The sequence below is a fragment of the Cajanus cajan genome, chromosome 10, assembly GCF_000230855.2.
Source record: "Cajanus cajan strain Asha chromosome 10, NIPB_CcT2T_4, whole genome shotgun sequence".
NCBI classification, from domain to species: Eukaryota; Viridiplantae; Streptophyta; class Magnoliopsida; order Fabales; family Fabaceae; genus Cajanus; species Cajanus cajan.
The window spans coordinates 24967366-24991823 of record NC_138526.1 but is presented as its reverse complement, the minus strand read 5'-3'; the positions used below and the strand labels follow the sequence as shown (position 1 = coordinate 24991823).

Below are 24458 nucleotides of genomic sequence, written 5' to 3'. Positions count from 1 at the left end.
TTATTGGACCTATTCTTGGGCTTTATGGGCCTTTGGGCTTTTGGTATCTAATATTAAGCTCATTTTTTTTCTTTTATTATTTCTTAATGTTTGTGATAGGTTGGCCATTGTATTTAGGCCATTAGAATAGGAATATAAAGGAAAAGTTTAATTAGGAAAAGTTAGCTAAAATTAAGGTTACATTTAGGAGTAATTTGAGTTGCATTTGGTGTACATGGGCTAACCCACAAGGTGATGCACATGGACCACCCAAATCAACATCAAATTAACTCTAAATGCAACCTTAATGCACATGGAATCAGCTCTTGGATGTGCACGTGAGGCTGCCAAGAAATTTGAATTTCAAATCCCATTTGAAATTCAAATATTTGGCGCCAATTGTGCTCCTTGAGTTGACACCATTATGCTTGCTTCCTTAGCCTATAAATTGGACTTTTCTCTTCACATTTCAGTACTTTGAACATTAATCATTAATGAGATTTCTAAAAATTCACTTCATCCAAGTCTCTTTCAAAGTCAACCCAAAGAGTCCATAGTCTTAGCCTTAGGAATCCTACGTTTCTAAGTCTTGTCCGTGGGCATTCTTTTGAGTTTCTATCTTGGATGCTTCCATCTTAGCTTAGGAATACACTCTTCTTTGCCCTCTAAACCGCATTCAAGTCCAGAATTCTTCATCAAGGAAGAAGATCCGTGAGCTTGAAGAAGAAAAAGGAAGCAAGTTCTTTCACTTCACTTCCCTATTCCATCGTAATGTAGCTTTTAGCTTATGGAAATGCTTATTATATATTTGCTTCACACTGACGATTACATCTCTTGCCTATATATAAAGGCTTCTTTCACCACCATATATGTGGCGATTATATCAAAAAATATTTCACATGTTTCTACAATGTTCCATTACAATCAGATTAGTATTCTAGAATCATGTATATATATTCCAGAAGTTCACAATATTTCTAGAATTTTCTTCTAAGCGTGAAGGGAATTTGCGGTATTTTTAACAACCCTAGTCTCTCACCATCTCGTCATCCTTTCATTCGCTATTATCACAGAATATATAGAATTAACTTAGCATATAAATTCAATTATTTAACACGGTAGTTTGTTTAACTAAACAAGGAATACATTTCAATATTACATCTTGGTGCAATCAATGGGCTTAAAGGACACAGTCTTCTTCACCAAATCATATCCAATCAAATAGTTCATCTGCGCCATGTTTCCAAAGATGGAATTGGTTTCTACTGGTGCAAAAGCAAAGCATATTACGTCATGAGAAACACTAACAAAAGTGTTTAAAGGATTCAACACAACGTCCGCACCAGTAAAATGTGCTGTAATAGGTGGAGCCACAATTACTTTTTTTGGTGGAGACTTGTAACAAAGGGTTAAAATGTGTTCTGGATTATGAACACGTTCTAATTTGATTTGTGCAGCCACTTCTGACTCCAATTTGGCGTAAAACTTTGCTGGCAAAAAGGTTAATGTTGTTCCTGTGTCGATTATTATGTTGCCATTATCATCATTGGATGTTGAATCATCTACAAGCTCTATTCTTTTGGACCCAACACTTATTCCCTCCAGTTTAAGGACATAAAAAGTATCAACTGGATCATGTTTTATTGGGGTAGAAACTGTCCCCGGACCAGCCACCACAGCATTTTTTCCGAAATTTAATTTACTTGTGGTTTTGGATTCAAAATTTGGTAACAAGCAATAGGAGAATTTGAAATCAATTGAAGGGCCTATTTTGGTGATAAGTGAAATACTACCCTTTCCTAGTCCAACTATACCAGAACCTTTAGGGTCAAATTTACCACCATTATTCACACCACAACCAATTGGTATTTTGGGAAACGCAACGGAGGAACCTGAAAAAAATATAGAAAAAAAAAATTAATATTCATTAATCAAAACATTAATTGATATGAATAAAAAATAAATAAAAACAAAAAATAAATAATAGGCATTAAATAAAAAAGCTTCTAATAATTAAATAAGCACAAAACCATATGAAAATAATTGTTCGTTTTTAAAATCATTTATTTCACATTAATTAAGAAATATAGAAACATGCATATAATTTTCACCATATCATGAAGAAAAAAATATATTACATCTATTAAGATATCTCTAATCACATTTATTGTAGATAATATTTTCATTTATTATTTTAAGGCTATCTTTAGATTAAAAGTATTAAATAAAATTGACTTAATAGAAATTTTTTTATATTTAACTATAAAAAATTTAAACAATTGACAAAATTTAGGTACAGTTCTTTATGTGTAATTGATGTTGTTCTCTAATCAAAATTGGGATCATTATTGACCACCACACCCTCACCTTGAAATGACATGGTTCAAATCGGTCCACTATTGACTATCATACACACATGTCTTGAAAAAAAGGGGTTCATATTGGGTTACTACTAACCACCACACTCTCATCTCGAAAAGACAGGGTTCAAATCGACTTACTACCAACTATCACATATTTACTTTAGAAAGACATGGTTCATATTGATTTGTTATCGACCACCATGCACTCATTTTACTTTGATAATATACAGTTATATTTAATATATATATATATATATATATATATATATATATATAAAGTAAATCCTTAATTTTGATTAAAAAATAATATTAAATACACTTAAAAAAACCTATACATAAATTTTATCCTTAAATTATATATTGGATTACCTCTTCTCCTCTTTATTAAATCTATCATTTTCCCTTATCCGAACTAAACAAAACTCCCTACCATTAAAACCCGTACCAGCATTTCCCTTGCTTCAAACCAAATAAACCCTTAACTAAAAGACCCTTATAATGTATTTAGATGGGGAATTTAAATGGATTAATTTATTCATTTGAATAATTTCAAATTCTTTGAGGTGAAATATCTTGTTTGGATGGAGAATTTATAAGGAATTTGAAATTTAAGTATTTGTAAAATTTCTTGAAATAATAGAATTTCAAATTCTCCCAAAAAAAGTAAGAATTTGAAATTCCTCATATTTTCTTTCTTATTTCACTTATATATTTTATCTTATCTCTTATTTCTTCAAGTTTTTAATTATTGAATATTCAAAAATATTTTTAAAATTATTAAATATTATCTAATATTAATTTTAAATATTATTATAAATATTTAAAAATTAGCTAATATTTATTTTTATAAAATTTAATTTAAAAATATCAAAATATAAATATATTTTTAAAATCAATTTTACCATGGTGGAATCAAATTATCATATCCAACCCAACAATTTAAAATTTGAGAAATTTGAAGTGACTTATCCAAACAAAATATTTTAAGAATGATAGAAATTGAAATCAAAGTAATTCAAATATCAAGAATTTAAAATTTCTTGAATTTGTAAAATTTCTCATCCAAACATACCATTAAAGACATTCGTTGCTATGTCTTAAAATTTAAAAGAAGAAACATGCAAATTGAAATATCCTATCAGGTGGATTAATTGGGTCCTAACCTGTAGTAGAGCTCAAAGTGAGTGTTTCAAATGCAAGAGTTCCATTTGAATATGATCCATCACCGTATGCAATACTGTACTCGCAATTGGGATCAGTACCGGAATGGCACGAGGCTTCACCGTTTTGGCTTAGTGATTCACGCACCTTGGAATGGCAATAGATGGGTTGGTACGTTGAAGACTTGGAAGGATCGAACAGTGGATCGGTTTGGTTGTAACACTTTTCGCAAGGCTTGCATTGCAACCAAACAAGGTCACTCCCCGTGTCGGCAATGCCCATCACTTCAAACGGCGGCGTTCCAATGGAGTACTTCATGAGGTATTCTCCATGGCTGAGTGACATCACAGACTGTGGTGTCTTTTGGGGACGTTTTTTGTTTGGGTAGAAATGGTTCACGCGTTTAAAAGAGCGTTGCAAAGCGTTGTGAAGTTGCTGAAATGGGGTTTCGGTGGGGTCATAAAATGGTGATTGTGGGGAGTCTCTGTGAATGAGTTGTAGACTGAAGCCACCTTTGTGTGCCTCATCAGTTAGGGCTAATCCACACAAGCAAAGGATTGATAATGTGAGTGTTAAGAAAACAAAGATAACATTGGCGTAAGTAGCCATGTTTTGGATTGAATTAAGGGGAGTGGATGGAAAGGGCGTTATGTTTTAGGCATTATATACACTGGTGATGGATGAGTGAGTCAAGGCTGGTAGTTTAAGACTAGAAATAATATTTTTGTCAAGTGATCACCAAAAAACAAAGTCACTATGTGTCTCTGTTATAAAACAATAAATAAGAAAATCTTTTTAATTATTAATGTAGAAGTATAGATTAACTAATCAAGCGTTATTAATTACTCTTTCTGATTCATTTTATTTAATGTTTTAACAATACGTATTTATTCAATTTCAATTTGATTGTCATGACATCAATGTAACATTAATTTTTTTTTTCTTATTATACTCTAAATTTTTATTAATTCATTCTTTTGTTTATTTAATTTTTTTTTCTTTTGCAATACATTTTATTGGTGAGAATCTAAAAGGGTCAAGAATATACTAGGAAAGTTACTATTAGTCAAAAGATAATCTTAAGACTCCTTAGAACCTCAAGTTTTATGTCAATAAACATAGATATTTCTTTAGAGAAAAGTTTTACGAATAAAGTATTAAGAAGAATAAGACACTAAGATGATTGAGTTGTCTAGCCAGACAAAGTACTTAGTCTAACATACACACATTTTAATTTCATATCATTATGATGTCTAATAAAAGAATCATTTGTCTCTATATAATTCCTTAACAAATCGAATAAAAAAAAACTTTCTCAATATTTATATTCAGCTAAAAGGAACAAAAAACATACTTTGTTTCAGGAAAAGGCAAAAGATCCTCGCGCATGGTTCCACCCATTTGGTTTGTAAAAGGTGATAAGTAATCTTCTTGATCAAATAAGAAGTGACAATTTGGTGAAATACATTTAATGTAGGCATTTAATGCACTAATGAACACTTCTTTCTTTGACATCCATCTACCCTCAAGAATGAAAACAATTTAAACTCGTGAAAATCTCAAATACATCCTCATAGAAATCACAAATAGAATAATTCATACCATTGAAAAGTAAATAAATCGAGTAGTAGTAAACAAATTGTAATTCAATGATACTGAAATGACAAATAAGTAATATATTTCCTAAACTACTCCAATCCTCAGTGTCACATTGGCATCAGAGTTCCACACACACCTAGACCTCTCTCTGCTCCTCTCAAGATTGAGGACCCTCATTTGCAAAACATACAAAAGACACATCAACAACAAATAGGGAGTGAGAATAATCTCACTCTAAAGAATGGGCTGCAACCTTCGGCATCTCATCCCTTCACAATAAACAAATATAATAATTAACAATTAATATTTCAAAATATAATAACAACAACTTATGTTTCAAACTATAGTAATTAGGATTCATATTTCAACTATAATAATCATAATAACACATAACTTCAACTATAGATAACATTAATTCCATTCATCAACACATAGAGAGAAATGCAATGCGATGTGCACCTACATCTAAATGCATGGGGTACCCGGCTAATAGAAAGAAGGAAGAAGAAGTGAATATGAGCTCCTCCTTATCTTCTTCTAGGCACGGATCTTCTTCAAGGAGATGGAAACCACAATGATGAACACTTGTTGGAGGAAGAATCTCGGATATAGAAGAGGCTTAAGCCTTGGATGGAAGCATCCAAGCTTAAGGTGCAAGGGAAAGCTCACTTCAAAGAGGAGGAAACCTAATAGGGTTCCTAAAAGTGTAGCTCTCTCTCATGGTGACTCTTGAACGAAATTTGGCTGAATAAGCTCTCAAATTTCATTATTCTCAAAAGTGAATACAAAAGGTGAAAGAATGGCTTAAGTATGCACGGAATTGTGACCCATAGGTGCCTAAACTAAAGCCTCACAAAATGGCGCCTAAAGTTTGAATTCAAATTTGAAATTTGAATTCAAACTTTGGTGCACATGTGTAAGTCTGAAAATTTAGGTACCAAGGTGCATTTAGGTGTGATTTGAGAGTCATTTAGGGTTAATTTGAGTGGCACATGTTCAGCCACCCATGGTGCTAAACATGTGACTCAAATTTAACTTAAATAACTTCCAAATTAAACCTAATTTAACCTAATTAGCATACTTTAGTATTCCTTGTATTTTCCTATTCTAATGACCTAATTACATTGGTCAAACAATTACAATGGAAAGGACAAATTACAAGAATAAAAATGAGCCCAATATTGGGTACCAAAAGCCCAAAGGCCCATGAAGCCCAAAACTAGGCCCAACTAGCCTAAAACCTAAAATGCTACTCTATGTGGTCCAAAATACAAGACCAAAATATATTCAAACTATGCTAACAAAAATATTATAAGAATGTTAATAACAAGATAGGCCCATGTTGAAACTTGGTTTGGGCCTTCCAAGCCCATAAGGCCCATTGGGCCTTGACAGGCCCAATCTTCCATGTCTAGCCCACTCCTCTTGGATCTTTGAGTGTGTCACCTCTTGCATTTCCAAGTATATGATTCCATCACCAGCCATCATCATCAAGAATATACAGTTGATACCTGATTCCCATGTTAACCTTAGGCTACCAAAATAGAAGTGTTACCATTAGAACACCAATAGGTTCCCGCCATGGCCAAAACCACAGAATTATGCAATTATGATGCATATCACAACCATGGAAATGCTTCTGTATACTTCATCATGATCATCATATCATCATCATTCATAAACATCTATACTCATTCACACCAATTATCATCCATCAATGCTTTTATATAAATACATCATGATCATCATATCATCCATTCAGATAGAAAATCATCATTCATCAAGCATAAATGCATATATACATATATACATATTCATCACTAAACCCCAAGCGTGTGGTTCAGCAGTAGGGGTTGATCCATGCTTAAGCAAGGTTAGAGGTTCGAATCCTACCTTGTGTATGCAGCCGCGTTAAATCTTGGGGTCAGTTATCCCACCTTTTGAGGTGCCTCCAACGTAGCGAGGAGGAATCTCCTGATAATCTACGTACGTCAAGCTTGGGAACCCATGCCCGACTTTAAGCCAAGAAAGAGAGCATTTTAAAGAGAGCATTTAAAACATCATAAAACATCATAAAGGAATCTCCTGATAATCTACGTACGTCAAGCTTGGGAACCCATGCCCGACTTTAAGCCAAGAAAGAGAGCATTTTACCCGACTTTAAGCCAAGAAAGAGAGCATTCTAGTCAACTCATGCCCAGCTTAATAATTACGTTCGGCTTAAAAATAACAAGCTCGACTTAATTACGCTCAGCTTAAAAATAACAAGCCCGTAATTACGCCAGCGCTTAAAAATAACAAGTTTGGCTTAATTCAAGCCCAACTTAAAAGCCCAGCTTTAAGCCGAGATAGAGAGCACCAAATTTATCTTGCGCTCGGTGTGGACATTTTCCCACCTGGTGCCAACACGTTTAGACAAGGCCTTCATACACATGAAGGCATGCCCGAATTTGAGCACTCAAGCCCGACATCGCGTGCGATCCAACGCCCAATCATCAACATCAAAATTCCTAGATCTTGAAATTAACGTTTCCACGATCAATCATACAAAGTATAATATCCTAGAACTCATTTTACATCTAGAAATTCACCAATTTTATCATTTACAACTTTTACCCCTTAAATTTAACAAATTTCTCTCCTTAAGGTTCTAACCTCTTTCTATAGAGCACTCAATTAATTACACTAAAAATATCTGATCATCAAATAAATTATATATTCAAAATATACTCAATAAATCACATCAAATGCACATAACATCTCATCAAACAGAAAACTTATGGTATTGGGGTCAATCCTTCTACCATTCATGCATACACCCAATCCCTAAAAATGAGTGTTTGTACTCCTCCCTTACCTGGAGTGATGCAACGTACAAGCCTAATCTTCTTCCTCTTCTCCGGTGATCCATTCTCATTGCTCTTCCAATGTGTTCTCTTTAAAGCACGCAAGCGTCAAAGAACGTGAAAATAGAGGCATAAGAGGGTTTGATCAGAAAAATATTCTTTAAAAACCTAAACATTCCCTTAATCCTTCTTTAGTTAAAACACTTCACCACAGTTGCGAATTTCCTTCCCTTTTAATAAATATTATAACAACCTTTAATAAAATCTCTATATATTATATTCTAAAATATATTAATTAAATATTTAAAACAAATATTTAGCAACCTTTACTAATAAAATAAAAAATATATAAAAATTATTAATAAAACACTTATATTATATTTTATGAAAAATTGGGTGTTACACTTTACACAAAGAAAAAAGATGAAGATAAGCAAAACAATCATGTGAGAGATCGATGATCAAATATTTTCAATGGTCATCTTCATTAAGACATCTATTTAAGAAAGCATGATGATTTACAAAGTAGAGTTGTTATTTCTCATTTAAACATATTCATTCTTTTTGTAAATCAATTTTGTATTATATTGATTGTATCGTATCTTGAAACTAAGACAAAACAACATTATTATCATACCTAGATATAACTGAGTTATTACTTTGAACTGAGAGAGACTTATCTGTTAAAAAATACTTGGTTGTTGAAACTTAGATAGACTTTATGTTAGAGAATATTTCAGTAATTATTTTAAAAGGCAAGTCAAAGAACACTTAATTAAGTTTGAGTCAAAAGTGAGTTGAAAAAAAAAAACTTGTATCTTTGTATAAAAATAGATGAACTTGATCTAATTAGATCAAAAACTAGATGTAATCTCGGTGATATGAATTAATATATAAAAATACCTTGTATTCATATTCTTGTATATTCACCTGCACTCCTTGTAATGACAATACTACTTCGTTATTTTAAAAAAGTGAATTTTTTTTATTAATATTATTCAATCTCCATCCATTTCTAGTGTATATATCTTTTCTCCACAATTGCATAATTATTTGATAAAATCATATATATTAATTATATTTTTTAAAATTTTGTTAATTAAACGTCAAACAAAATGAAATAAAAGAGATATATATTTTCTTGTAAATTAAAAAACTTACCGCCATGTTATGGGAGTGTAAATACTTTTGAATTACCTAAATTTTTTTATATTAACACACCTCAAATATTATTAGAAAAGAAAAATATAACTATGATAAGTACTAGTAATATGATGTGATAAAAAAAAGAAAAAAAACAAAAAAAAAAAAAGAAAGAAAGAAAGAAAGGTGTCTGGTTAAATATTTTAAAAAAAAAGTAATGTCTAATAAATCCTTGCTCAAGTGTAATCATTTCCCATTTAATTAATGTTAAGCTTCCCTCAATTAGGTAACGAAATTTATGTGTATGACTTTATTTTGGGAATAATTTATGTTAAATTGAAAATGATATTCGTACGTCGTTTTTGTATTTATATTCTTTAATTATTTATTATATTTATTAATAATAGAGAGGTAAATTTTTTAAAAAGAATGATATCAAACAAATTAATACATGAATTCTTGTACGGTAATCAAATAATATTGAAATATTATTTAGGGATAGAAACAGATAAATAATGTAACTTGAAAGAGATAAACAGATAATAAGATCAAATTTACAAAAAAAAAATGTAAGTTGAAATAGTTGCGGGTAAAAAAAGTCTAGTTGCGAGATTATACTTGGGATGCACATGCATAGGATAAAAGAGATAAATCATTAAGAATATTTAATTGAGAGTAAAAAAAATGAAATTTTTATTGTCATTATTTATATGTGGATTTTACCTTATGAATTTCAACGGGAATAATGATAACATTTTTGTATAATTTAAATTTAATATAAATAAATTTGTAATATATAAATTATATTTTGAATACTATAAAAGAAAAAAAAATTAAAGTGAGATATAAGGTTATTTTAACTATCACAATAATTTTTTTTCAAAATTATTAAATTAAATTTATTTTATTTTAAATATGAGCATTTTATCTCATCCAGCAATTTTGCATCCAAAATGATCTTTTACAATAATAATAATAAAAATAAAATAAAAATAAAATAAAAAAAAGAGGTATAGTGAAAGCGGTGGACAACAAAGAAAAACAAGTAAAAATATATACGACTATTTATAAATCTTACTCTTGACGTACACTTGTAGGAGTTAATGTTATTCGAAATGTTATAAAGATTTTTTCTCTTAAGGGAGAATATTTAGGAATTATCATTCTGAGTAGTAAATTTTATCTTAATATCATATATTAAGCATTTAATTTCTTTTTTTAATTTTTATCTTTCAAATAATTTTTTTTTCATATTTAATTTGATTAAACACCGGACGAGAATTTTTTTTCACCAGATATTAAATTCCATTTGAATTTTTCTATTTTAAAAAGTGTTTTAAATAATATATTTAAAGATAGAAAAGATTAAGGTATATTTTAATATCTGTATATATATCTGGGTACGTCAATAATGTTCTTTTATAAAATTTTATCAATTTTAACAAATAAAATTAATAATATAAAGATAATTTTATAAAATTAGTAGTCTCTTTCATCTATTATTTTTCTGAGTGTTCAAAAATTAGTACTACACCAATTATGGAATGAAGAGTGGGATCTTTAGCAGGAAGATGCCTTTTGAATTTAATTTAATATCCAAAATTATACTTAAGAAAAATTAATGATTAAAATAAATATATAGAAAAAGGAAACCACGCATAAAAAGTGCCATTTAATCATACTTTTCATTTGGCACATTAAAATATTTAAGTCAAGTTGATTTGAACCAATTTTTTTCTCAATACAAATCTACACTTGAGTAGTATTTAACTCAATTTCATTACACAATTCAAAATGATACTGCAATAGTCTTAAATTTAATATATATATATATATATATATATATATATATATATATAATATAGTATGAATCACAATATTTGCAATGCATTTGAACTCGAACACATTTGATAACAGATATTTGATGATTAAAATAAAACTCTCCCACGCATAACAGTGACAAAATGCCCCAAATTATGAAAGTATATATATATATATTCAACTCAAAGCATAACAGTAAGTATTCTTTATTTAACACATTTGGATATTAATTAGATCTTGGTGCAATCAGTGGGCTTAAAGGACACAGTCTTCTTCACAAAATCATATCCAACCAAGTGGTTTATCTGAGCTATGTTTCCAAATATTGAACCTGTTGCAATGGGTGCAAAAGCAAAGCATGATACTTCCTCAGAAACACTAACAAAAGTGTTCAAAGAGTTCAACACAACGTCAGCACCAGTAAAATGTGCTGTAACAGGTGGAACCTCAATCACACTATTTGGTGTAGACTTGTAACAAAGGCTTAAAATTTCGTTTGTGCTATTAACACGTTCTAAGATGATACGTGATGCCACTGCTGACTCCAATTTGGAGTAAAAACTTTGTGGCAATAAGGTAAGAGTGGTCCCTGAATCGATTATTATGTTACCGTCAGTGACATTTGAGATTGTTGAATCATCTAAAAGCTCAATCCTTTTTGTTCCAACACTCATTCCCTCCAATCTTAGATAATAGAATGTTTCAACAGAACCAGTTATGATTGGAGTAGACACTGTTCCAGGACCAGCCACCACAGCATTTTTTCCGAAGTTTAATTTACTTGTGGTTTTGGATTCAGACATTGGTACCAAGCAATAGGAGAATTTGAAATCAATTGAAGGACCTATTTGGGTGATAAGTGAAACAACACCACCTCCTAGACCAACTATGCCTGACCCTTGAGAATCAAATGTACCGGCATTGTTTACACCGCAGCCAATGGGAATCTTGAGAAATCCGATAGCAGAACCTAAAATTAAAAAATTAGCCATTAAATAAATGAAATTCATAAAAATTATGAAAAAAAAAATTAAAGCCTATTTAAAGACTACTTGTATTAACAAATTTAAGAGAAAAAAAGTATTAAAATATAAAATAGCTTGAATGAGTCTAATTGTGATCCTAATAACTCTGATTTACATTAAAATTTTCTATTAATAAAAATTATTTGAAAATAAATATAAAAATTGTGCAAAGTTTAACTTCTAAAGACATCAACAAATAAAAGGTTTATAACATTATAAAAATATAATATATTTAAAGCATCCAATTGTGATCTTGTATTTGTAAACTAAGAAGAAATATTTGGCATGAGTCTAAATATATGAAAATATATAGAAAAAAAACACTAATATAAATTAAACAACTGCAACCTTATAAAATATATGAGAATTTCCTTTAGTCTAAGACATTTCCCGTAATATCATATATGGATATTTTGAGGAAACAATATAAAATAACGACATGATAGCTCAATTGAGAAAATTATTTTAGAATAATTATACTTAGTACAAATGTTATGGGTACATGTATCATATTGTAAATCAATGAATGATATGATACTTCTAATCCCAAAGCAAATTTTTTATGCCATTAGTGTTATATCAGAATTTAACCATGGTTGATCAGAAATCTTCCTGTGACTCCAAAATACATCAATTAACAATTTTAAGCGAAAAAATTATAAACATCCAATATTCTTCATTATTAATGCATCCAATCATCATAATTCCAAATAAATATCATAGTTTTAATAAAAATTTCATGTAATTCTTAAACTAGACTCTTAAGATCTCTTCAAAAACAAATAAATAAATAATAACAATACAAGCAAATGAAACATCAAGCAAAGTCCATTCCAAACCTGTAGTAGAGTCCAACGTGAGTGTGTCAAAGGCAAGAGTTCCTTCTGAATGCGATCCATCACCATATGAAATAGTGTACTCGCAACTGGAATCACTATCAGAGTGGCAAGAGGTTTCACCAACCAATCCACAAACCCTAGAATAGCAAGACACAGGTTTGTAAGTTGAGGATTTTGAAGGGTCAAACAATGGACTCTTTTGGTTGTAACACTGATCGCAGGGCTTGCACTGTGACCAAACAAGGTCACTCCCCGTGTCAGCAATTCCAATCACTTCAAAAGGTGGTGTTCCAATAGAATACTTCACTAAGTATTCTCCTTGGTTGGAGCTTATCACAGATTGTGGTGTCTCTTGGGAAGCTTTTGATTTTGGATAAAAGTGGTTCACTCGATGAAAGGAGCGTTGAAAAGCCTTGTGAAGTTGCTGAAAAGGGGTTTCGGTAGGGTTGTAGAATGGAGAGTTTGGAGAATCTCGGTGAATGAGTTGCACACTGAAACCACCTTTCATTGTATCATTAGGGAATTTTCTACAGAAGCATAGTGTTGAGAATGTGAGTGTTAAGAAAACAAAGAGAATTTTGTGGTAAGAAGCCATGTTGTGAGTTGAATGAGTGGAACTCAATGGATTATGAAATGAGGGTTATGGTTAAAACACTATATATAGTGGCATTGGAAAGGAAAAGTGTGATTAAAGGTTGGTGATTGAAAGGATGAGTAATCTTTTCCAATTCCATTCAGTAAAAACCGATTCATTACAATTAATTCTATGCATGTATGAGAGTTAGGGAATGCATGCAGATAATTAACTGTGCAGATTTTTTTTTTTTTTTTTATCTTAGTGATTACTTAACTAAATTATAATCATCCGTGTCTCTTAAATTCTGATTTTTTTATTCCAATTTATTGTCCATTTTAGAAGCTTTCATGTAGACGAGACTACGTGTTTTAATCACCTATTTTTTAATTGATTTTGTATACATTTTGTGGGCAGTGCATATATATTTCTTGAATGCTTAATATACATCCAAAGAGAAATGATAAATATATATCATATATGAAAGAACCAGAAGAATATATTGTTGAATTCATTGATGCGTTTCTAAAAATATGAGAAAAATAGACAATACACTATCAGTAAAATGTCAAGTTTAATATTACTTATATACTAGAATATAAATCTGTGTAATGTACGAGAGAAAAAATTCATGAAACTAACATTATTTATTTTATACTAACATATTAATTTTAGACCTTAAAAATTATTAAATAATATTACTTTTAAACTGAAAATATTTGATTCAATAATATTAATAAGAATTGACCTTCGAAATATTAGTTAATGTAATATTTTAAAAATTTTGATACAGTATTATAAATTTTCTTAACATTATCTTATTTTTAAAATAATAATTTTTAAATTTTAGTTACCATATTTAAAATAAATGGATAAATACAGATGTTTTATTTTGAATATCTTATAATTTTTTTTTCCGGCAGGTTAAAATAAAAATATTTACTATTCAATTTTATTATAATTTTTTTAGAATAATGTTTTAATTATTATGATATATATATATTTATTTAAAATTGTTAAAATTTCAAATATTTAACATAAGTAATTATATTAAATTATTTTAAATATATTATGAAAGTGTAAAATAAAGAGAAAAAAACTCTAAAAAAATCCGGAAAAAAATAAAAATAATTACAATAGATAAAAATCTGCACAGACCTTATCTTTTAAAGATAAGGCTTATCTCCTACTAACTAAAGAGTTAATGCTTAGTTATATTCTAACTAAGTTTAAAATAAATAGATAAATAAAAGTAAAAATAAAAAATCTAATCTATATATAGGATGAGGGAGGGGGACCATCAGAAGGTAAAAACAAAGATAAAAAGAGAGAGTGGGAACGTGAAGGAAGAGAAAGAAAGAGTAAGAAGAAGATAAATGAGGAAAAAAGAATTCTTGTAGGCAGTTTTAAATTTTTTCTAAAATAATTCTACTTTTCTATTAAGGTATGGGGAAGACTTTTATCTCTTTTAAATTTTTATTTCATATATGTTTATATTTATTTTATGTTGTCTATATTTAATAATAGTGAAGTATCTCTAACCTCATTTACTTGCTTAATTTATGATACTTTTTACTCTAAATAATTAACAAGGTGTTGCTAGTTTATGTTATTTAATTCTTTTATGATATTTATCACTGTCATTTACTTGATTAATATTTTTTAAGATATTTCATTTACGTAAACTATATTATAAATTTAAAATAATTAAAAATGCTCAAACTTATTTAGCTTAATTATTTTTATATTAATATTAACTATAATATAATTTTGTTAAAATATCCTAAGTTCATCTTGTTGTTATTTCTTCATACGCATTATAAAGATAAATGTTATTCTATGACCGTAAGAAATAAAGTTTGAATTAATTTGTAGTCGAAAGTTTGACTTTGGGGATTGAAATGAATAAGGACTTAAGATGAAATATTCTTTTGTTGGTTGATATTATTATACTCATTTATCCTGATTAGTCACTACTAAAATAAATTCAAATTTTAATATAACATAAAAATCTAAAATATATATTCATATATATATATATATATATATAATATTGGTTATAAATAATTTTGTACATTCAATTTATTTATTTATATTTATTGGATAATTATTCTCACTCCTTATTTTTTTCTCCTTCTAATAAAAAAAATTGAATTATTTATAATGGAAAATAGATGGACCTGCCAACCATACCAGACCCTTTCACTACCATTTTTCGGGTACCACTTGGAGTATGGACGTCACTACAAATGTTGTTACCTTTCAAGGCATTGGAGTATCGTCATTTGTGTTTTCACCAACCCAACAATATCCTATAATTGTAGATGGCCAAATAGTAGTTACTTTTTTTCTACCCCAGCCAATCACATTAATCTAATAGTAAACATGTATCAACCTAACATGTAAATATTGTAGTAAGAGTGTGAGAAAAAAAAAGTTTGTAAATAAATACATTACTATAAATAGTTTAGAAATGTACATGATGTAAATATAAGTTAACAATACGTAAACAAGTTCATAAAATTTTCTTTATTTTTCTGTAAAATATTATTAATAATATAGTTGTGTTAATAATGTATAATATATATATATATATATATATATATATATATATATATATATATTTAATATTATATAAAATGGGCGTTACAGTTATTCCGTGATACATCAAATTAAATATTAATTATTTTTATTAACATTATATAAAAACTGCAAATATTTTACACTTTAATTCATAATGATATGTGTTTATCAAGAACTAACTATTAATATTATCTATAAAAATTAAATTAAATACTATAGCGTGTATTTTTACTTTTAAAATATTAAATTAAAATAGAAAAAAAACACACACATATATATATATATATATATATATATTTCAAGTTATTAATATTTTTGAAATATTCTCCTTTCTCCCCCAAATGCCCACCTTACATTTAATTCTTTTAATCGAAATTAAATTAATATTTAATTTAATAATCTACCTAAAAGTATAAATATTTTTTTGAATGATATCAAATTAAACAAAAATTCTTATATTCAATAATACTAGTATTTTCACATATATATTTATTATATATAATATGATTCAAAGTTATAATGATAATATATAAAAATAAATATTATGTTTAAATATATAAATTGTATTTAAAATTAGTATGTATAAATATTTTTAAATATATAAATTATATTTTACATTTATTATAAATAATTTGTCTTTATAAAAAAATATATTTTTAGTTATTAATAATTTATTTTAAAACATTAATATTTAATTCTTAAATATTTGAAAAAAAAATCTCTACAAATTCTCTCATTGAAGAAAAGTATCTAAAACTACTCATACAAGATAGAGATTAGTGTTTAATATATAAGATTTAATTAATAATAATGTTGTTAAAAAGTTTTAAAATATGTTATTAATATTAATTTAAATTCTTAAATATTTTTTTTATTAATTTAAAAGTTCATAACATACACTACTAGAATTTATTTTATTATATGCGATTTTTCATACGAATTTTTATGAAAAATTCGTAGAAAACGTTGGGTTAAGTTGAGTCAAAAAATGACAACTAAAACAAAAGATGTAAGTTAGAGTAACTTAACCTAAAATAACATTTGACCCATACAGATCAAGTTAGGTCAAGTCAATTCAATATATTTGACACCACTTTTTTTTTAATAGTACTATTGACAGAAGTATCTATTTCTCTAGTTATTGATTTAAATTTTAAAAACTAAAATTAAAAAAATATTTAAAAAAAAAAAAGGTTTAAAGCCTAAATCCTAAATCTCGTAACGTCTTCCTTGGAATTTTAACACTAAAGCCTGGAATGGCTCTTGAATTTTTAAAACAGTGTTATCAATTGATAAACGTCACAAAATTGAAACGCACAAAAATTAATAATAAAAATAATAAATACAGTCGTTTCAATAATAAAAAAGCATAAAGTCTTTTATTCGAATGCAAATAAATATATATATATAGAAGGTAAGTTTCAATTTCAAAATGAGCTAAATCATTCATGAGTTCGTGGTAGCATTTAGTATAAGTTCTAAATTTTTAAATTCTTTTTGTCATAATTTATAAATAGCTTTTTTTTTTCATTCTATCTATTAAAGTATTTTTTGAATATCATATGTTTACCTTTCATTACTCTCATAGGCATTAAAAAAAAACGTACTTAATTTAATATCATACATTGTCCCTAATGGGATTCAAAGGAAGCTAAAAGTTTTCATAATTCATCAATGAGCATTACTGAAATACAAATATTTGATCAAATTAACAACATTGAAATGTTTATAATAAATTAAAAGGTTAATATTTTATGATACAATTTAAAGGTAATTTTACAATTTAAATTAATCTTTTTATTTTATCTTATATATTCAAATAAATTATAACTTTACATTTAGTTTATCAATTTTTTAATAACAAAACAAATACTTAAGACAATATTAATTATTAATAGTATAAATTATATAATTTTATGATTTAATGCTTCAAAATATATAAATCATTAATTGTATAAAAATGATATTTTCATTATCACGTAATGAAGTTTCGAAGAATGAAACATAGACCAAATATTACATACCGCAATGTAGAAAGCAACACATATTCACAAATGTAAGTAAAATTGTAAATTAACTAACTTCTATGGTCTCAAAATCTTCATTATCAAAGATTAAATGTTGAAGATAACATTATTTAATAATTCTCTCAAATATCATATATATTAGTTATATAAACTTGTTATTATATACATTAATTTATAACTGTTATATAATGTTTTTATCGGAAATCTGCCGTAGAGATGATCCTCCGAGTAAGATTGGTGAGCCTCCTTCACTGGTACGCTTGATGTTCCAAGATGGGGGTGGTACCTGCAAAAGAGACTTCGATGTCAAAGTTAGGGTTTGTATGAGTATGAGTCTCGTATAGTAATGCACGTACCTTAGTGTGAGTTAGGGTTGCATTGGGCCTTGGGCCTTAGATAAGATATGATATGATTGGATAGCGGATCTCGTCTAGACCGCGATCTCCTGAGATCAATTATGATCTAATTAAGCGCTTAGCTAACGTCATGCGATGTGCGTCCGAGGTCGTTCTCCGCAATTGCCGAGCTCGAGCTCGGCGCGGCGATGCAGATAGTACATTAGCCCCCCGAGCTTCGAAGACCGTAGGTCGAGGAGTTTAAAACCGAGCTCGTCAGGGAGCAGCAACCTTTCGCGCACGCCTGGTTGTTGAGGTGCCATATGTCACAACTGTTCGTTTCCCGGAAACGTGCAAGTGGTGCGTTAAGGGGAATGACGGTTATGCAATGATGGTTCATATTTGTCATAAATGGTTTTTCATTAATGTGACGTCAGACTTGCCCCTAGGCTGACACGAGGCGTGACCATTTTGGATTTGGGAAGGACCTTTTTCTCTCTCTCGCCCCTCTTCCCTTTTCACTTTACTCATTTTTCTTGCTTTGGCTTCTTGAGTACGATAATTCTCTTTGCCTTCTTGCTTCCGTTCGTCTTTCGTCTCCATTTTCACAGTCTCTGTCATCGCTTCCGGTAACCCAGTCGTTGTTAGGGCTATTTTCTGAGGAGGAGTACCAGGTACTTCCTTTCTACAATTTTCTTTTTCCTTCTTTCCCAACCTTCTTCGAGTCTTTCTGTTTCTTTAATGGCTGGTGGAAGTGGTGATGGTTCCTCCGCGCCTGCCAAAGGTAAAGGCAAAGCGCGGGGCAAGGCGGCGGCTACCGGAACGGCTGCCGCCGGGAAAAAGAAGGAGGTGGCGCTGCCAGCGGACCTCGTTCCAGGTGTTCCTGGGTACGACTGGGTTCGGTGTGAGATGGCGGGGGTCCAAAGCGTTTTTCGGTCCTTTCTTGAGGTTAATGGGATCTTGAAATCGTGCAGGGTTTGTGACCCTTCCATAACCCAGATGATCCGGCTTGAACCTTGTCAGGCTGGTGAGGGTGTGTACATGGGGAAGTCTACCGACACTCCCCACTTCTATATGTACCATTTTTTTTAGGGATTTAGGTGTCTGCCTCCCCTTCACTCAGTTCGAGTGTGATTTTTTGAACTTTGTCAACTCAGCCCCTTGCCAGTTGCACCCCAATAGTTGGGGTTTTTTGAGGGTTTTTCAAGTCCTGTGTTCAGCTTTAGGGATAGAGGTGTCCCTTCCCGTCTTTCTTCATTTTTACCAGTTGAAGATAGGCGTTCCGCCATACGACATACTGTCTCTGAGTGGGAGTAGGGATGAGGGTCTGTTTACTCTCTACTCCCAGTCATACAAAAACTTCAAACAAGAGTTTTTCTGAGTTGCTCTTGTGAATGTCGACCCATTGGAGGATAGGGCATTTTACTTCGGCGGGCTGCCGAAATTCCCTTTCTATTGGTGCCCCAAACCGTCTAGGTTTCATGGGGTGGGCCAATTGAAGCTGACGGCTTCGGAGGCGGCCGCCGTCGAGAACCTCGCAGCGCTTCCTCGTCCGCTGGATTGCAAGCTCGTTCTGTCGCTTGCAAACTCAGCATACAAGGAGAGGGGCCTAGAGAGTGAGTATTTCGTCCTCTTTAGATTGTTAGGGTTTGCAAAACCCTCTTTTGCTGATGTGTTTTGCTTTTTGTGTTTTCAGGCATAATGGGCAAGAATAAGTGGAAGGAGCTGAAGCACCGCTACAACATTGTTGAGCTCGAGGTTCCCGAGCCTCAGGAGGAGGAAATGTCCCCCTTAAAGGTCAACCGAAAAAGAAAGAGGGGCGAGAAAGAGGTCGGGGGGACCTCTGCCCCTCGCAGAATGGAGGAGGTGACCTCCAAGGCTGCAGATGCTGATGCAGTCGATCTCACTAGGAGCCCTCCGCTTGGGGAGGCTCCCCATGTGGCTGTTGTAGGGACTGCTGAGCAAGCTGTTCCCTTTGCCGAGGTAGGTGTTTTGTGTTTTAATTTATCTTCTATGTTGATTTGGCTTGATTTGTTGAAGTTTTGTCTCTCTTTGCAGGCAGGGATAGCTGCCGAGGTGGAGGTCCTGGTTACTGAGCAGGTCGCCCAGGCTTCCAAGGTGAGTACCTCGCCTTTTGCTTTTTTGTCTATCTTATGTTAGTCTCTTGTTTCTTGACATGCGGTCGGTTGTTGCAGGAAGGGGGCGCTGCTGAGGTCCAGATGCCTCCGAGGTTGGAGATGTCAGACGTGGACCCCCCTGTCGCCGAGCAGGAGAAGCCCGTTTCTGCTTCTGTTAAGGCACGCGGTAAGGGGCCGAGTCCTGAGGTCCCTGCAGCCACGCCTGCCACCTCGGCGGCGCTGTCAGGATCGTCGCAGGGGGCTTCCCGGAGCCAGTACATAGCTCACCGCTTCGGGAAGGGCCTATCCCAGGTGCGACTGGACCATGTGAGTGTGTCGGCCGACGTGAACTCGCTGTGGAGCGCTGGGGTGACCGCCGAGAAGTTCTTCCCTCGAGGTTCGCTGACCTTAGATGACCAGGGGCTGATCGACGGGGCTGGGCCTGTGGAAAGCTTCAACGCTGCCCAAGTTTTTCTGCAGAGAACTATGACGATTGCGGACCACTGGAAGCATAAGTGGTACACAACAGGAGGAGCTGGTTAGGTTGAGGAACCGAGTTCAGCCTCTAAAGGACGAGAACAAGGTCCTAAAGGAGGAGAATAAGGTGCTGAGTGCCGCCCTTGGCGAGGCAAAGATGCAGGGTGCCGAGCTTCAATCAGCGAAGGCAGATCTCGCCAGGGTGCAGAAATCGTTGGGGATTGCCCTGTGCTCCAACGAGAATTATGCTTCTCAGGTGGGCGAGCTGCAAGGGCTCGTCGCGTCGTCCCGAGGTCGGGTGCGGAGCTTGGAAGATGAGGTGACGTCTTCCCGGGGCTGGGTTCGCTCTTTAGAGGACGAGGTGACCTTTCTGAGGGGCGAGCTTGTGGTGGCGGTTGAGGAGCGTCTCCGCGATGAGGTCATTCTCGGTGGCAGGGAAGAGGAGATCGCCGCCCTGAGAACAGACCTCGCGAAGTTGGAGGCGGAGAGGGCGGCGCTGGGGAATAAGCTTGAGGAGACCGAGCGCTCGATTCTGATTGAGCATAAGCGGGGTTTCCTCAAGGCGGCTCGCCAGGCCAGGCTCCTCGCGCCAGGATCTGACTTTTCTGCCATGCATGTGGAGAAAGTCATCCGCTTCGGGAAGCTTGTCAAGGAAGACGATGTCGAGGAAAGCTCCAGCGAGAATGCCTTTGTGTAGGCCAATTTTGTAATAGCTTAGCTATATTTTTTCTGCTTTATTTTCCTATTTTGAATTCAAGTGTGGAACTGTGAAACATTGCTTGTATATGTATATTTTTCTTTGGCTATTTGCATTTGCACTTTTCTTTGCCTTTGTGTTTAGGCTTGATTTTTGTTGTTTGCGCGTTTTGAGACACACGTTCGATGTCTGTTGTATGCTTCTATGCTTGGTGATACTTCACCTTGAGTTGATCATTCCGAGGTTCGAACGCGACCTCGGTCTCTCGTTAGGTAACGTTTGTGAAGGTTCGAACTTGACCTTAATCATACCGAGGTTCGAACTCGACCTCAAATTTTTCGTTAAGTAACGTTTGTGAAGGTTCGAACTCGACCTCAGATTTTTCTTTAAGTAATTTTTGTGAAGGTTCGAACTCGACCTTAATCATACCGAGGTTCGAACTCGACCTCAGATTTTTTCGTTAAGTAACGTTTGTGAAGGTTCGAACTCGACCTTAATCATACCGAGGTTCGAACTCGACCTCAGATTTTTTCGTTAAGTAATTTTTGTGAAGGTTCAAACTCGACCTTAATCATACCGAGGTTCGAACTCGACCTCAGATTTAGCACAAAACATAAAATAATGCGAGAACAACATGAGTTGAATAGAATGAGTTATTTTATTGATAATGTCAGTGTGCCTCGTTAAAAACCCTCTCAACCAAAACCCATTTTTCTATTTTTTGGGACAAAAGACTGAGGCGGGAAAAGAGTGCACAACTCATTTGTACAAAATTCAGTTGAAGTAGTACTTGAGATGCGTAGCATTCCAAGTTCGCGGTATAGGTTTTCCGTCGAGTTCTTCTAATCGGTACGCTCCATTTCCCAAGTCTTCTGTAACTCGGAATGGGCCACCCCAAGTGGGAGCAAGTTTCCCATCTGACGTGTCTTTTCGGGCTTCGCCTAGCAATCGCCACACCAAGTCACCAACTCGGAAAGAACGAGTTCGTACTCGGGTGTTGTATCTTCGAGAAGCTCGGAGCTTGCATGCTTCTTCGTGGATTTGAGCTTCGTCTCTAAGCTCGTCAACCAAGTCGAGGTCAGCTTCCAACTCTTGAGCGTTCTGCTTGCTATCAAAAACTTGACGTCGGTGGGATGTCTCTCCGACTTCCACTGGGATCATTGCGTCAGCTCCGTAAGTCAGCCTGTAAGGCGTTTCTTGCGTGGTTGACTGGGGGGTGCAATGATATGCCCAGAGGATGCTGGGGAGTTCGTCGGGCCACTATCCTTTGGCGCTTCCCAGCCGCTTCTTGAGTTCCCGCAGGATGACCTTGTTGGCTGCTTCAGCTTGGCCATTGGTTTGGGGGTGTTCTACCAAGGTCGGAAGATGTTTGATACCGAGCTCTCAGAGGAAGTCCTCGAATCCCTGTGCGATGAACTGTCGGCCGTTGTAAGTAACGAGGGTGTGAGGGATTCCGAATCTGCAAATAATGTTCCTCCAGGTGAATCTTTGTACGTTCTCAGTAGTGATCTTGGTGAGTGGGCATGCCTCAATCCACTTGGTGAAGTAATCGATTGCCACCAGGAGGAATTTCAGTTGACCTTTCGCAGGGGGGAATGGCCCGAGGATGTCCATTCCCCACTGGGAGAAAGGCCACGCCGACATCATGTGGTGGAGAGCTTCGGGTGGTTGACGGTGTGTGTTGCCGAACTGCTGGCACTCTTTGCATTTTTGGATGTGGCTTTGGCAATCCGACTTCAGAGTGGGCCAGTAGTACCCAGCTCGGAGTACTTTGGTCGCCATTGAGCGTGCTCCGGAATGCATGCCGCATATCCCCTAATGAATTTCCTTAATAACGTAGGCTGCCTGAGACGCAGTCAGGCACTTGAGTAGTGGAGTGGAAACACCACGTTTGAATAACTCATCCCCGATGATGACGAATTTAGCCGATCTCATCCTCATCTTCCGAGCTTCGTCCTTATCTTTGGGCAAGGTCCCTTCTTTCAGGTAGTTCCAGATGCTTGTCATCCACCCCAGGTCCTCGTTGTCATTGACATTGACGACTTTATCGTCCAAGATGGGTGAGTGTAAGGTTTCCTGGATGATAGTTCGGTGCTGTCCAGGCCTTTTGGTGCTGGCGAGCTTTGATAGGAGGTCATCTCGGGTATTTTGTTCTCGCGGCACATGCTGTATAGTGAAATCGTCGAAGGACGAGATCTGCTGGGATGCGACATGGAAGTACCACTGCAGAAGGGTGTCCATTGCCTGGTACGTCCCGCTGAGCTGCTCCACCATGAGTTTTGAGTCGCTGTTGCAGCTCACCTTTCGAGCTCCGAGGTCGCGGGCTAGCCGTAGTCCTGCGAGGAGTGCCTCATACTCCGCCTGGTTGTTGGTCACCTTGAAGCTAAACTTGAGGGACTGCTCCACAGTGACTTGGTTTGGCCCTTCCAATATGATACCTGCACCACTACCCTTAGAGTTGGAGGACTTGTCAACGTGAAAAGTCCATACCTGGGGTTCCTCGGCGGTAGTGGGCGTGAGCTTGGCTACGAAGTCGGCCATGCATTGAGCTTTTAGAGGTCCGCGACTTTCGTACTGGATGCCAAACTCAGACAGTTCTACTGACCAGGCAATCATTCGTCCGGCGAGCTCGGGCTTCCGCAGAATTTGCTTGATGGGGTAGTCGGTTTTGACTACCACCTGGTGACTCTAGAAGTAGGGTCAGAGGCACCGGGCTGCGGTGACAAGCGCTAGTGCCAGCTTCTCAATCATTTGGTATCGCTTCTCAGCGTCTTGGAGGACTCGGCTGATGAAGTAGATTGGAGTTTGCACTTTTTGGTGCTCTTGTACTATTACTGCGCCGATAGCGCTTTCTGCCACGACCAAGTAGAGG

The 24458-nt window shown here is 33.8% G+C and overlaps 4 protein-coding genes across 4 annotated transcripts; all 4 read right to left on the bottom strand.

Moving 5' to 3' along the window:
* Positions 1-394: 394 nt before the first annotated feature.
* Positions 395-7102, bottom strand: LOC109791622 (aspartic proteinase CDR1-like). The gene is made up of 2 exons (XM_020350935.3): positions 3506-7102; positions 395-1871 (listed from the first exon to the last, which is right to left on the bottom strand). The coding sequence occupies exons 1-2, from the start codon at positions 4110-4112 to the stop codon at positions 1135-1137; spliced, it is 1344 nt and encodes a 447-aa protein (XP_020206524.1). The 5' UTR covers positions 4113-7102; the 3' UTR covers positions 395-1134.
* A 3984-nt stretch (positions 7103-11086) lies between these two features.
* Positions 11087-13451, bottom strand: LOC109791619 (aspartic proteinase CDR1-like). Its single transcript, XM_020350930.3, has 2 exons — positions 12754-13451; positions 11087-11859 (listed from the first exon to the last, which is right to left on the bottom strand). Exons 1-2 carry the CDS (start codon positions 13369-13371, stop codon positions 11143-11145), a joined length of 1335 nt encoding a protein of 444 aa, XP_020206519.2. The 5' UTR covers positions 13372-13451; the 3' UTR covers positions 11087-11142.
* An 8909-nt stretch (positions 13452-22360) lies between these two features.
* On the bottom strand, positions 22361-22747 carry LOC145952390 (uncharacterized). Its single transcript, XM_083064746.1, has one exon. The coding sequence runs from the start codon at positions 22745-22747 to the stop codon at positions 22361-22363; it is 387 nt and encodes a 128-aa protein (XP_082920872.1).
* A 654-nt stretch (positions 22748-23401) lies between these two features.
* On the bottom strand, positions 23402-24202 carry LOC145952389 (uncharacterized). The gene has a single exon (XM_083064745.1). The coding sequence runs from the start codon at positions 24200-24202 to the stop codon at positions 23402-23404; it is 801 nt and encodes a 266-aa protein (XP_082920871.1).
* Positions 24203-24458: the final 256 nt, after the last annotated feature.